Genomic DNA, 15,062 nt, shown 5'->3' with positions numbered 1-15,062 from the left:
GATGGAGATAGGGGAAGAGGTCTAATGCACCAGCTTGTCCTTTTCTGCCCATTGATTTTGTGCTGCGTGTACAATGGAAGCTGGAACTGCATTATTGTTGGAATAGTGTCACATTACGATGAAATATTCTGCTCAGGAATCAGAACAGGACTGAATTCCAAAATCACGTTAATGTGTCTGTCGATGAAATTGCCACACATCGGTGTAAATATCCCAAGAGAGCAGAAGGGATTCACGTGTAGTGTAATACCAAGATATAGCTGTAATGTTGGTTTCTGCTGATTTTGGCTGCCGCATAGTGCCACATTTTAACAAAAGGTTACTGTGTAGAGGTATGTATTGAGTGTGTGGTATCATATCACATCAATCCTGGTTTCAATCACTTCAATAGAAGTGAATCAGGAACGAAATATACACAGGCAACATGCCAATATCAACCACTTCACACCTGTTCACTCTGTTCATTGTATTTTAAAACCGAAGGAATTAATCTTCATTTTTAACAATTGTGGAATAACTGATTCTGGAATATACAAAGCCATCTTCTGAAATGACAATTTAATGCATAAAGTTCGCATGTAACTGTACAACGCATCTCAGATTGTCTGTATTTGAACGATATTTTGGGAGTAAAGTTGTGTTTTATGTAGACACATGGTGTGTGTGTGTGTGGATGGGGAGGGGTGTTGTGTGTGCATGAAATTCGGAGAGGGTCCTCACACACTCGGTCGGAGTGTGCATATGGGTGTATGTGGTTCTTAATGACAGTGTGTGTGTATATGTGTGTGTGTGTGTGTGCACGGACCTCAGCGTGAGCGTGAGTGTGTGTGTGCGGACCTCAGTGTGAATGTGAGACAACAAGGTGTAGAGCTGGATGAACACAGCAGGCCAAGCAGCATCATAGGAGCAGAGAGGCTGACGTTTCGGGCCTAGACCTTTCTTCAGAAATGGGGGAGGGGAAGGGGGTTCTGAAATAAATAGGGAGAGAGGGGGAGGCGGATAGAAGATGGATAAAGGAGAAGATAGGTGGAGAGGAGACAGACAGGTCAAAGAGGCGGGGATGGAGCCAGTAAAGGTGAGTGTAGGTGGGGAGGTAGGGAGGAGATAGGTCACTCCAGGGAAGACGGAAGGACAAGGAGGCGGGATGAGGTTTGTGTGTGTGCGTCCGTGGGGAGGTGTGATTTGACATGAAAGCAGTGGACACAGACCCCTCCCCCCCAACCCCTTTCTGCCAGCCTCTCCCAGTTTGGCATAAAATTTGCCTGAATATGTTTCACACCGTCACACATTTTAGCTCAGACCTGACTGGGTCTTGGCCCAATGACTCAGTTGATCCTGGGGACATTCCTGGCCAGACTACTGCTCCAAATGGACCGTACTGCAGGTGTCTCTGTAGATGGCCTGTTTCCCAGTTGCTGGCATTTCATCAGTTAGAGTGTGTAGCAGTCAGCCTCTGTTGTGTTGCACGATTTCAGTGTCCAACTGTTTCCCGTCCAGTCACTTCTCATCACCCCGTGGCTGTGCAGTTCGTTCCTCGTGTGGTATTGGAAAAGGCCATGTTTCAGCATACTTCCTAGTCAGACTGAGAAATGAATGACTGAGCAATCTTGTGCCCCTGATGAACTGCCCTCACAGATGGCAAAGGTTGCGTGACCCAGGGTGCAGTGTCTAAAATTTTGTTCATTGAGGGTTCCTTTCCTACTTAAACTGCAGCAGAGACCCCAGGCCTGGTTTGATATGAAGTGATGGTAGTTGTGCGAAGTTATTTTAGACATGGTGGGGTGATGGACAACAGGAGATATAAATGAACACACACCACTTGGAAATAAAAGACAAAATAAAAATGAATGGAGCACTGTGAATTGTGGGCAGCATGTGGCTGCCTTTCCTGTTCCTATGGAGGACGCAAGGCAGGAGCATTCAGACCCGATATAGTCCAGACATTGATAAAGGCACTGGTCACTATAGTCATAAAGGTGCAGATCAGAAAGGTGCAGAAATTACACAACAGACTGGAAATGCTCGGAATGCAGGATGACTGAGGCCAGAGTTGATGCTGACCTTAAATGGAGGGGGGGTGCAGTGTTCTGGTTAACAGTGATGGAACTCATGATTACAATTCTTATTGTGGTACAGGCCAAGGTACAGCTTATTAATCACATTTCAACATCACCAGACAACGGAAAGTCAACCAATTCCAAACATCAGCTCTGTCAAAATTCTCTTTAATGCTCTTCAATACAGGGCTCTCGAGAAACTCCCTGTTCTCCAACAGTTGACGTTTAGAAGTTACAATAACATGCATTTGTGAGGATCTATTTCATCAGACAATGTTCCTAATTCAGGCTGACAGCTTTGCCAGTGCCAGCTGGTACACAGCTGGGATTGGCAGGATAAACGTTAATGTCAGAGGAGGTAGTAGTTGAGGGTGGTGACTACTGAGCTGCAGTTTGTGTGTGTGTGTGTGTGTGTGTGTGTGCACACGCGTGACAGGAAGACCTGCTTCCATTAGCTATATGTTGGATTGCCTGACTGTACAAGGACCAGTATTCCCCTGTACCTGCAGGAGCTGGCAGACAGACATCAAAATGAGAAACCTACAATCAGCCATCGCCTGTACCAACAGCTGGGACAGAGACTGGGATAGCACAGAGCAATGGGAAAGTCAACAACCCCAATTTCTGACCCCCTGGCACTTTGCTTACAATCCTCTACTTAAATATGGAAGGAGAATTAATGTCTATTTAATTAAGAGAAAGGGAGTGAGATTGATCAGCTCTGAGTGCAGGGTGACGTTCCCTGCTCGCACAGATATTGCTAAGTCAGTGTGAGAGAATGGAACAGTTCCCAGGCACATTCTGGCTATTCGAACCTCACCTTCACCTAGCTTTCATAATCCGAATTGTTTGAGAACAGAAAGCTCATCCAGAGTAAAATAGGCCCAGGAATCTGATTGTGACAACTTATCATTGGGATAGCCAAGTTAAAATTAATTCACATCAAACACTCCTAGGACAGGTAGGGCCCAGTGTTAGATACAGAAGTTAAATTGTTTTTATTTACCCACAATGACATTACATCCATCTGTGTCTGAACTGGATTGCCTCTGGATAGTTCTGAGCTGCTTTGAAACCGCTGCTCCCCTTTGTCATGCTGCCAAGGTTCATTTGTACATTTCCTGCACCAGCCTGTTGCTGGGGTCCATTCCTGGGTGGAGGCAGCTTCAGCCTCCAATCACCCATTGACCCTCATACTCACTCACAAACACAGGTCACTGCACCAATCTGATGGTTCAAGACGACATCTCTCACTGTACCTTTTGTGAGAGCTGTAGCATTTTTCGTCAGCTCTCTGAATCTGGATTTGTGAGTAAGTTTGTGCTGTGTGCAGGGAGCTCCAAATCACACTGTACACAGTCGGCACGTGCAAGAAATTCAAGCTTTCATTCTGGGATATTTAAATTCAATTGTCCCCTTGTAGTTTACTGTGTCATTAAGTGCACATAATCAAGGCAACACGGGGAATAGAATCATGGCAGTTAATTATTGAAAGGAGAGGATCTGGGACTGGAAGAGAGGGCTGTTGGACTGGTCTATCAATAAACTCTTGATACATTTTGTTTATTTTTGATCAAATCTGTCAACACTGCAAACATGGGCAGTGGGTGCTGCTAAACAGCATACTCAGTTCAGACTTTCTTCCACAAATGGCCAGATCTAACTGAAGCCACTATCCGAGCGCAGGTGATCAACTCTCCAAGAATGCCCTGGAGTTGTTAACGGCCAAGCTCACAAAGCACATCATGAGAAAACGCAACATGTTTATTGTTCAACTTCCTTTCAGTGGTTCTGTTGACAAAAGGTGGTAAAAATATTGGAGTCAGAGGAGCAAGGTTTTTGAACTGAGGAGAATTATCCAATTATATTGGGGGAGTCTATTCACTTCCTCATCGGCCATGAGGAGATGGGCATTGTGAGGATTAATGAATTAAATGGACAATGATGTGGGTGGGAGGGGCTGTGGGAGGTCATGTAATGAAACTGTTTTGAAATGTCCCCAACAAGTGACCTGTGTCTCATAACACCCAGGGACACACACTGGCTTCCAAGCATGCAGCCCTGGTGGTTTTTGAAAAGGTTACCAGGGTCTAATTGCAGGGAGGAAAACAGGCTGAAGAAAGCTGTACAAATACCAATACACTGGGTACTGAAATTATTACTTAGCCTTCCCTCCAACAGCTGTTCTCGTGATTCATTGAAAAATAAAATGAGGAAAGAGAAATCTGACATTTTAACCACACCCCTCCCAAAAACGCAAATGATGAAAAGTCTTTATTAATTCATCCAATGAGATGGTCCTTTTGAATTCTTGACGTTGTAAGGCTCAGGTACCCTCATGATACAGTTAGAGGGTGTGCAGCGCCCATTTTTCCCCGATGCTCCTTGAAGTCCTGGTGGGCCTGGCATGCCTGGCACTCCCTGCTGGCCAGCTGGACCTGGTGGGCCAATTTTGCTGTATCCTGGGGGTCCTGCTGGACCTGACCATGAACAGAGAGATCATTGGAAACCACAAAACACTGGGTCATTCATCAACTCAAACAGTTTAGGGTCAACAGACCCATTGAACAGAGAGAAAAACAGTGAAGACCATCACATATACCCAGAGGGCTCAAATGTGATGGCAAGCAAGAGGTTTCTCACCCTCATCACTGAGACAAAAGAACAATACAGCACAGGAACAGGCCCTTCGGCCCTCCAAGCCTGCACCGACACATTTTGCCCTTCCACATTAAAACTGTCTTCACTTACAGGATCCGTATCCCTCTATTCCCTTCCTATTCATATATTCATCCAAGTGCTTCTTGAATGCTGCTACTGTGTCTGATTTCCCCCACCTCCTCTGGCAATGCATTCCAGGCGCTCACCACCCTTTGTGAGAAAAAATTGCCTTGCATATCTCTTTTAAACTACCCCACAGCTCCCCGCTCCCCCCTCCCCACCACCACCACCACCAACACCACCCCCGACTGTTTTCATTAATATCTAGCAGATAAGCTTCAGAAGGTCAAGAAGGGTCATGTTGCAGCTCACTGGCTTGAGTTCACAACATTAACCTGACTGCCAGTGAGGTGAGGTGAGGTGAATTGGGGGCTGGGGTAGGGATGAGAGTCTCTGGTTGCAGATGGTGGGTGTCTTTAGATAGAAGCAGCTCATTTTCATTTCACAGATCCTGGGGATACTCTCCAGTTCCTCTGGGTCACACTAAAATAACCTCAAGCTTGTTTTTGCTAATCTTCTTACTCCCATTCCCCCTTCTGCCTGGTCAGAAACTGCACACTGCAGGCTCCTACCAGTACATATCTAAAATACTGGTTCAGATCCTTCTGTATGGTTTCAAAGTTCCCCTTGAAGGGCATTGTCACCAGAAACAGACACTTTGAACATCTGGCAGGAAGCCCTCTTAAAATGGTGTAGTTGCACTAAACAGTTACCATTCCAGACTGTTATTAACCCATCATCATCATCAGGTAAGTCTATTGGATTTGTTATTGTCTATCCTTTCTCTAAGGCCATTACTTTCCTAAAGCAAATGTCTATCAATGTCTATTCTACCCAACACTTTTGTTATTTAAGCAACCAGCTCTCAGGCCACCTCTCAGTCCTTGCTATTCCAGAGTCAAGAATCCTGGTTTGCTTAGTCTCAACCTCTAAGTTCCAGCATCATCCTGAGAAGAACTGGTGTGCCATTTTGCAAGGTCTCCAATTTTCTTTTTATAGACTATGATATTCCTCAGTGGCCATAAAAGTGCTCCAGGACATCCTATGGTCGTGATGGGCATTTTTAAAAAGTATGGAAGTCTTTTTACGTTGAGAGGCCAGAATGGTTCAATGTTCTCCCACCACAGTCCAACTAAGATCTACATAGACAAAACTTCACTGCTTTTCAATTCCTGCATTTTAATGGTTGGTAGACCTGTGGCCCTTGGTTCCTCCTGCTTGTCTGCCCCAATTTCCAGGGAGAGCGCACCTCCTCATTTATTTAACCAAAGTGCACCATCTCACACTTATCTAATTGGACATTCAGTTTGCCTTTTACTCAGCAATCTTTAATTGTATCAATCATTTGCTTGTCTTTTGTCCTCATTTAGCTCAGTATTAGCACAGTATCCCTAACCTGGAAGCGTACCGCTGATCCCTTATCATCACTGAACCTCCTACGATCATCAAGGGTGCTTTACACCATCCACACTGTGGCTATTCAAGGCAGAACATGTTAGGAATGGAAAGTGAACACTGGCCTTATCAGAATCACTGACCTCCCATTGATAAATACATCATAAATAATTTTTGAAAATTAGTGATATCCTCTCCACCCAATTTTCTGTCATCTGGTAAGATTGAAATGATATTTCCAATTGCAAAGTCCAAATCAGTAATGTAAATAGTACACAAAAACAGTCTCAGTACTTACTGCCCTACATCAGCTTGTGTATCATTAACATTTACTCACTCCTTCCGGGTTCACAGTCAGTTTGCTGCTCACTGTTAGTCTCTCACCCCACAACTTTGCCATGTTCAGACTGTAGTCACTAGTATTTTAGAACATAGAACATAGAACAGTACAGCACAGTACGGACCCTTCGGCCCACGATGTTCTGCCGACCTATTATCCTACTCTAAGATCAAACTACCCTGCATACCCTACATTTTAATACCATCCATGTCCTATCCAAGAGTTGCTTAAATGTCCCTAATATATCTGACTCCACTACCACAGCCGGCAGCGCATTCCACACGCCCAACACTCTCTGTGTAAAGAACCTACCTCTGACATCTCCTGTATACCTTCCTCCAATTACCTTAAAATTATGCCCCCTTGTAATAGTCATTTCTGCCCTGGGAAAAAGTCTCTGGCTATCCACTCTATCTATGCCTCTAGTCATCTTGTAAACCTCTATCAAGTCCCCTCTCCTGCTCCTTCGTTCCAATGAAAAAAGCCCTAGCTCCCTCTACCTTTCCTCATAAGACCTGCCCTCCAGTCCAGGCAGCATCCTGGTAAATCTCCTCTGCACCTTCTCTAAAGCTCCCACATCCTTCCTATAATGAGGTGACCAGAACTGAACACAATATTCCAAGTGTGGTCTAACCAGACTTTTATAGAGCTGCAGCATAACCTCGCGGCTCTTAAACTCAATTCCCCTGCCAATGAAAGCCAACACACCATACGCCTTCTTAATAACCATATCAACTTGGGTAGCGACTTTGAGGGATCTATGGACATGGACCCCAAGATCCCTCTGTTCCTCCACTCTGCCGAGAATCCTGCCATTAACCCTGTGTTCTGCATTCAAATTCGACCTTCCAAAATGAATCACTTCACACTTTTCTGGGTTGAATTCCATCTGCCACTTCTTTGCCCAGCTCTGCATCCTGTCAATGTCCCATTGCAACCTACAACAGCCCTCCATGCTGTCCACAACTCCACCAACCTTTGTGTCATTGGCAAACTTACTAACCCATCCTTCCACTTCCTCATCCAAGTCATTTATAAAGATCATAAAGAGCAGAGGTCCCAGAACAGATCCCTGCGGAACACCACTGGTCGCCGAGCTCCAGGCTGAGTACTTTTCATCTACTACCACTCTCTGTCTTCTATTGGACAGCCAGTTTTGTATCCAGACAGCCACATTTCCTTAATCCCATGCCTCCTTACTTTCTGAATGAGCTTACCATGGGGAACCTTATCAAATGCCTTGCTAAAATCCATATACACCACATCCACTGCTCTACCTTCATCTAAGTGTTTTGTCACATCCTCAAAGAATTCAATAATGTTTGTGAGGCATGACCTGCCCCTCACAAAGCTGTGCTGACTATTTCTAATCAAACTGTGCTTTTCCAAATAATTATAAATACTATCTCTCAGAATCCTCTCTAATAATTTGCCCACCACAGAAGAAAGACTCACTAGTCTGTAATTCCCAGGGTTATCCCTATTCCCTTTCTTGACAAGTTACAAGTTACCTTACTGAAGGAGTTTTGAATTCCCAGGTTTATGATATCTACTGAATTACCCTTAACTATTTTTCAGCCCCTCCTTCACATAATTCCATAAGGTTAGCCAAGACATCTGACCATCAATAGGTCTGGCCTTCACACAGGTCTTTATCATAGCAGCTTAGTGGATAGCAGCCTGAAGGTCTGCTATTCACACACTTCAGCTTTGCCTCTCTTGATCCAGATCATCTGGCTGCCATCAGGAATTATGAGGATGGATGCAAGTCCCAGAAATCCAGACTTGATAACCCAATCCAGATGTAATGGGTGGCTCAGTGGTTAGCACTGCTGCCTCACAGCACCAGGGACCCGGGTTCGATTCCACCCTCAGGCGACTGTCTGTGTGGAGTTTGCACATTCTCCCTGTGTCTGTGTGGGTTTCCTCCGGGTGCTCCGGTTTAATCCCACAGTCGAAAGATGTGCAGGTTAATTGGATTGCTAAATTGCCCATAGCGTTCAGGGATGTGTAGGTTAGGTGGGTTAACCATGGGAAATGCGGGGTTACAGGGATAGAGTAAGGAGGTTGGGTTTGGGTGGATGCTCCTTGGAGGGTAGGGCTAGACTCGATGGGCCGAATGCTTCCATTGCTGTAGGGATCCTATGATTCAGTTAATCTGGGCTGTTGCAAAACTGATTCAACAAATCGCTTTCTGTATTGTATATATCAGCAGATTTCTGTCAGAAATGACACCCCTTTAAAATGACAGCTCTCCAAAGGATATAGTCACGACCAAGCTGCTGTGACAGAAACCTTCTTTAGACAGCAAACCACAACAAAGCTGTCTGTTCCCCAGAGTAAACGGCTCATACCTGGAGGGCCCGGTGCACCTGGCTCACCCGGATGGCCAACTCCATTTTCACCTTGCTCTCCCTTTGGGCCGCTCGGACCTGCAGCAAAAATATAGTTCAACAACTTCTTAAGGGCTGAGTTGAAAACGTCCCGACATTGTAAACAGAAGCAAATTATTCAACTGGGCAGTTTGTCAGTAATCATTCAACTCTTCAAAGACTCTGGAAGCAGATAAAGCACTGGACCAGTACAGAGTAAAGGCTCCTCTACAGGGCAGGGACAGGACAGGGTTAGATACAGAGTATTTTTTTAAAGTGGAAGTGAAGCTTCTTCTATTATTTTAAACCAGACATAAATGCCCCAGGACAGGGACAGCACAGGGTTAGATACACAGTAAAGCCCCCTCTACACTGTCTCCATCAAACACTCCCAGGACAGTGACAGCATAGGGTTAGATACAGAGTAAAGCTCCTCTGCACTGCTCCCATTAACCACAATAAGGGAAGTTATTTTCTTTATTCATTCACAGGATGAGGGCATTGCTGGCTAGGCAGCATTTATGGCCCATCCCTAATCACCCAGAGGGCAGTTAAGAGTCAACCACATTGCTGTGGGTCTGGAGTCACAAGAAGGCCAGGTAAGGATGGTAGTTTCCTTCCCTGAAGGATATGAGTGAACCAGATGGGTTTTTCCGACAATCGGCAATGGTCATCATTAGATTCTTAATTTCAGATATTTTTTATTGAATTCAAATTGCACCATTTGAACCCGGGTCCCCAGAACATTATCTGGGTCTCTCGATTAACGGTCCAGTGATAATATCATGAGGCCATTGCCTCCCCTAAAGTGGTTGCGCTAACTTAGCACAAACTGTGGGATGTTCTGGCTCTTGCAAATTAGTGACTAGGAGATTGGTGAAGATGTCTCTATGACATTCCAATCACAATGCGTTCTCCAGCTGAGGAATGGGACTCATCATTTAACTTCTCTTTGAAGATTTTGGTACCCATTTATTTAAACACTGGATTAACACAGCAGATGGAATGTTGTTTAGTCTCTGCTCATTGTCAATCTTTTGATGGGCAATGGCTTAATTTATTATGCCTTTCCAGAACAGTCTTCCAGCACAGCAAGATCAAACTACTGAAAACAAAAACTTCCTTCAATTAACTGCAGCTTTCGGTGAATTTCTATTTGGTGGATAGTAATGTCTGTTTCGTTTCCAGTTTATTTAAAAGGTGAGTTCATTTTCTTCCACTTCCAGAAGAACCGTCAAATTGAAAGTAGAACCCTGTCCCTCCACTGATGTTGCCCTACTCACTGAGGAACTGCCATTTTTAAAATCAGTTAAAACAGCCTTCAGTTCACATGGAGACAAGTTGTCCGTGCTGTGAAGGGGCTGGATGTGAGGTCATACATACACACAGAACATACATGTACTGATTGGAATGTAACATGAACACAGCTCCCTAAATAAATGTTTAAGATAAAGTATACCTTTTGGCCCAGGTAACCCAGGCCGTCCATCTCTTCCAGGTTGTCCAGGTAATCCAGATTGGCCTGGCTGCCCCGGGTGACCAGGAGGTCCAATTTTACCAGGGGGTCCTGGCCTTCCTGGGCTGGTTGAATCTGGAGTACGTATTCGGGCTAGGTAGTACGCCATTCTTTCTGCAAAAGAGAACGTAGGCCAATGAGTGAACTGCAGTCAGTTCTCCTGATCACTGAACCTCCAGTGAAGACCTGTAATTGATGGGTACACCTTGGAAACCCACAACCGGAGATGGCTGGGGTCTGCGTTTCTAGGGGAGGCTCACCTGCAGGCCTGTACTCGCCACTTCCGTTCCTTATAGGACATTGGGAATAATCCCAGTGGAACGTGGAAAGGAGACATTGGGACTCAATGCTGTGACCCTGGCCACACCAGATCAAGAGCATTGGTTCTAAAGTGCATTTGTTAAATACATGAACACTGATTTTGATGGATTTTTGGTCTTTCAGAATCACATGGGAAATGGGAGGCAGGCAGCAAAGTGAAGTTGAAACCCAAGATCCATCACGATTAGATTGAATGGTGGAGCATGCTTGATGGGCTGAATGGCCTACTCCTGCTCATTTGTCCTATGTTCTTGCATTTCATACTGTAATGTCATATTGTTTCCTCAGCAGTGGCAAAGAAGAATGACCTCAGCGGCACTGGGACACTTGTATATTGTAGAGGGTGGGAGGGAGGAGTTATTCCTCTTTAACCGTGGAGAGGGTTGAGCCCATATGAGGGAGAGGGATACAATGGAGTAATGTTCTGCCTGGGATAGGGTATCCATTCTGTTGTTGGTATAAAGAGATGGCAGATGGGTTATATTCCTCCTGTGCTTCTGAAGGGGAGTGAGTGATGGGTGACTGCACACCAGCTGCTACCAGTGCCAGCTCCCACCCCTTTTCCCAGGATGTTGTGCGAGTGAAACTTGATGAGGTTATCCTCCCCTCCTACACAAGGTGAGGGGTGGCCAGAGCACCCTGGTTCACATTCAGCTGCATCCTCACAGCTTTCGGATCCAGCTCAGAAAATCGGGAGTATGGGGGATCCGAGTTCGTGTTTCTCCAACCCTGGCAAATCAGTTCCCAGCACCCTCTCCCCCACCCCCAGAGGTTTTTATTTCTGTTCAGCAAAATGCAGATGGTCAATTACTAAATTGTCCAGACTGTAGAGTTCTGATGTGTGAACTGACAGGGACGAAGGAAAACAGAAAAGTTCACTCACCGTCAAAGATTTTTGTGACTTCCTGTCTGATTAACCTCTTGATCTCATCAAAGTTAACAGTTTCAGCCTGTGGGAGGGAATCGGAGATAACGGTGTTATTTCAGATTGAGTGGAGTAGTTACACCGGGAATTCCGTCTGGAAACTACATTAGGGAAAGTTCTCCTAATGTGGAAGAATTGTAAGCACGCTTAGAAAGAGATTAGCAGTTTCACTACATGACACAAACAGACGATATCACTCTCCCTGGCATAGGACCCCAGCATGATGAAATGTCTTGCAATGATTTACATTATTATGGAACAGGCTTACAAAAAGAATGAAGGAACATCTCCATGAAATAACTTGGAATGAAAGCTTTAACTGAAGTTCATCACTGAATTACAGAACACTACCCAACGGCACACAAAATAATGAAAATGCCAGAGGATTATCATCATCACTCATTAATTTATGCTGGTCAATTATCTCAATCTGTTCCCCTCCACGCTCAAGATAAAGGCATTTCAAACACCCACACAGGCTCCATATTTCTGGTCTCCATACAACCAAACATACACGGGGCACTGGAAAAGGTGCAAAAATGACACACAAGGATGACCCCAGAGCTGTAAGGTTACAAATTTCAGAAAAGACTGAACAGTGAGTCTCCAATAAATCCAACAGTAGAAGCATCTTTACCCAGAGTCATTAGAATATGGAACAAGCACAGAGAATGCTGGAGAAACTCAGCAGGCCTGGAGGCATCGGCAGAGACAGAAACAGAGTTAACATTTCAGTTCAAGGATGATTTTCAGACCAAGGGAATATTCTGTTTGTGTAAACAGCAGGCCAGGCAGCATCAGAGGAGTGGGAAAGTTGATGTTTTGGGTCTGGACTCTTCTTCAGAAACATCCTGAAATGTCAACTTTCCTGCTCCTCTGATGCTGCCTGGCCTGCTGTGTTCCTCCAGCTCCACACTGTGTTATCTCTGACTCCAAGCATCTGCAGTTCTTACTATTTCTGTTTGTGTAGAAGGATTGTACTAGGGAACATGGTAAAGAAGCGAGACTATTTGGTGACAATTTGATGGGCAGATACAATGTCAATACATGTACATTAATGAAACTTACAGCCTAGAAGCCAAACTCTTCCTCTGGATGGGAAATGTTAGCTATTTGTGACTTTTCTGGAAACTGGATAGTGATAATTCAGAATTCCCTCCCCCAAATTACTGGGTATGCTAGGGGACAATTGAAATGGTCCGTTAGTTTTTATTAGGTCAGATGTACAGCACAGAAAAATGCCCTTTGGCCCATCAAGACTGTGCCAGTGAAAAACAGCCACCCAACTATTCTAATCCAATTTACTAACACATGACCCTTAGCCTCGTGGCATCACAACTGCACATTTAAATAGTGCTCGGTTCTCCCGGTAAGGATTGTGGAAACCAAGCAGGTGAATGAGATCGAAATGGTGCTGAGTCTTGGTCGAAGTGACTGGTGCAGCAGACTCGAGCAGTTGAATAGCCTGTTCCTATTTTCCTATTGTTACACATGTGGGGCTTCTCCCTTTGATCCCGTCCAGCACAGGCACCAGAAGTGCCTTCCTGTGGCACCATCCCAATGTAAACCACCAGCCTTGAGAGATTCCAATGAAACTAATGGGAAAGATGAGGGGGAAAGCTGATCCACAGTGGAGGGAGCGCGAGCCATGAATCAGTCTTTCCCAAGAGAAATGCTGGTATCCTTTGACACAATCATTGTCCTTCTCACAGAAAATGTACTGTCACGGAGGTGCAGGCTGGATTTGAACTCCTTACCGCTGTTCCTGGTGTTCCCGGTGCTCCTGGCATTCCTGGAAGACCTGCGGGTCCAGGGGGTCCGGGGGATCCTCTTTCTCCGGGAGAACCTGGAGGTCCTGGCATGGTCATACTACTGCTCTTGCCCGAATACCCTCCATATATCCCAGGAGGGCCTCTATCTCCCTGGGCGCCCTTTTCACCAGGGTTTCCCGGCTCACCCTTGGGATTAAAAAGTACAGGGAAAGTGTTAGAAATCAACTCCCCATTGGGGATAGGATTCCAACCCCACATTCCCGGGAAGAAATGGAGTGTGCTGTGGCAGGCTGATTTTCCAAGTGTGTGTATTCATCTAAAGAACGTGAGCTGGAATCCCAATGGAATTCCATTTCATAAGGTCTGGAGCAAAAAGGTAACTCACATCAACAAATGTGACTGTGAAGCTGTTAGACGGTCATCAAACCTGAATTGGGTCACTAATATATCAAGCTGTTTGTTCAGTCAAAGTTTTGAAATGGTACAGACCACCCAGCCATGTACAGATCAATTCACATAATCCAGGGGAATACAAGAGGCTTTTATAACTTTAGTCCCACATCAGAAACCTATAAAATTCTAACATGTACAGACAAGATAAATGTGGGAAGGATGATCCTGATGAACGGGAAGTCTAAAACCAGTGGTTACAAGCTAAGGATACACAGCAAGTCATTTAGCACTGAGATGAGGAGAAACGTCTTCACCCTGAGAGTGCTGTGTCTGTGGAATTCTCTGCCACAAAAAGCAGTTGAGGACATAACATTGGATATTTTAAAAAAGGAGTTAGATATGTTTCTTGGGGATACAGGGACCAATGGGTATGGGGAGAGAGTGGGAACAGGTTATTGAGTTGGGTGATCAGCTGTGATTGTATTGAATGGTGGAGCAGGCTCAAAGGGCTGAATGGCCTACTCCTGCTCCTATTCAGGTTTAACTGCCTTGTAAGCCACTCAGAAACTGTCATTCTATAAATTACGGCCACCACTTTCTCAGGGCAACTCAGGATAAGCAATGAACACTGCCCTCGTACTCTCCTGGAGTGAACTTTGAACATCAGTGTTCCTCATGGCCCTGCTCTGTAATCAGTCACTGTGTCAGGAGTGAGACAAGAGGCAGAGCAAAGAGCTAACAGCAGCACGAGAGGAAGGAAGGGGGGAAGGAAGGAAGGAAGGAAGGAAGGCATCTTCAGGAACGGTGGAAGAGATGGCCCTGACCAAGCTAGCTCCTCATGGCCCTTGACTTACAGATTTCTCATGGATTCTGGAAACCGAAGTACACAGAATGGACAACTTATCTGCATAGTAAATCAGCCTGAAGTAAGCAGGGCTGCTCTTTGAAATGATGGATTAACAGAATGAATCTGCATTTCTGTAGCACATATCTCAGGTCATCACAAAGCGCTTTACAAATACTTTGAAATTTATTTGCTCGTATGTAGAGGAAATGGGACAGCTAAGTTGCACACAGACAGCAATGATGTGATGTCCAGATAATATGTCCCTAGTGATGTTAATTAGGGATAAAAGTTGGATGGGACTTCCCATCTCATTTGAAAGCCAGCACCTCTGGCACACTGTGTGTACAGTGTCAGTCTGGAGAATGGGCTTCTTTTCTGGTCCTTGAGTGAGATTACAAACATG

At 45.1% G+C, this 15,062-nt stretch overlaps 1 protein-coding gene across 1 annotated transcript; it reads right to left on the bottom strand.

The window, feature by feature from the left end:
- Positions 1 to 2,209: 2,209 nt before the first annotated feature.
- On the bottom strand, positions 2,210 to 13,605 carry LOC109913040 (collagen alpha-1(XVI) chain-like). Its single transcript, XM_048613028.1, has 5 exons — positions 13,405 to 13,605; positions 11,606 to 11,672; positions 10,345 to 10,515; positions 8,868 to 8,945; positions 2,210 to 4,537 (listed from the first exon to the last, which is right to left on the bottom strand). The coding sequence occupies exons 1-5, from the start codon at positions 13,513 to 13,515 to the stop codon at positions 4,335 to 4,337; spliced, it is 630 nt and encodes a 209-aa protein (XP_048468985.1). The 5' UTR covers positions 13,516 to 13,605; the 3' UTR covers positions 2,210 to 4,334.
- Positions 13,606 to 15,062: the final 1,457 nt, after the last annotated feature.

The sequence above is a fragment of the Rhincodon typus genome, chromosome 27, assembly GCF_021869965.1.
Source record: "Rhincodon typus isolate 14 chromosome 27, sRhiTyp1.1, whole genome shotgun sequence".
NCBI lineage: Eukaryota > Metazoa > Chordata > Chondrichthyes > Orectolobiformes > Rhincodontidae > Rhincodon > Rhincodon typus.
Note: the sequence above shows the minus strand (reverse complement) of the source record. Positions and strands in the feature narration are given on the sequence as shown.

What these genes read in the sequence shown, in the direction of transcription:
- LOC109913040 (XM_048613028.1), bottom strand. Translation starts at nt 13,515, where the DNA reads ATGACCATGCCAGGACCTCCAGGTTCTCCCGGAGAAAGAGGATCCCCC. An exon ending in CGGGAACACCAGGAACAGCG is followed by an intron (nt 11,673 to 13,404) that starts GTAAGGAGTTCA and finishes TCCCTCCCACAG; the next exon opens with GCTGAAACTGTTAACTTTGA. An exon ending in AGGTGCACCGGGCCCTCCAG is followed by an intron (nt 4,538 to 8,867) that starts GTATGAGCCGTT and finishes GTTCATGGTCAG; the next exon opens with GTCCAGCAGGACCCCCAGGA.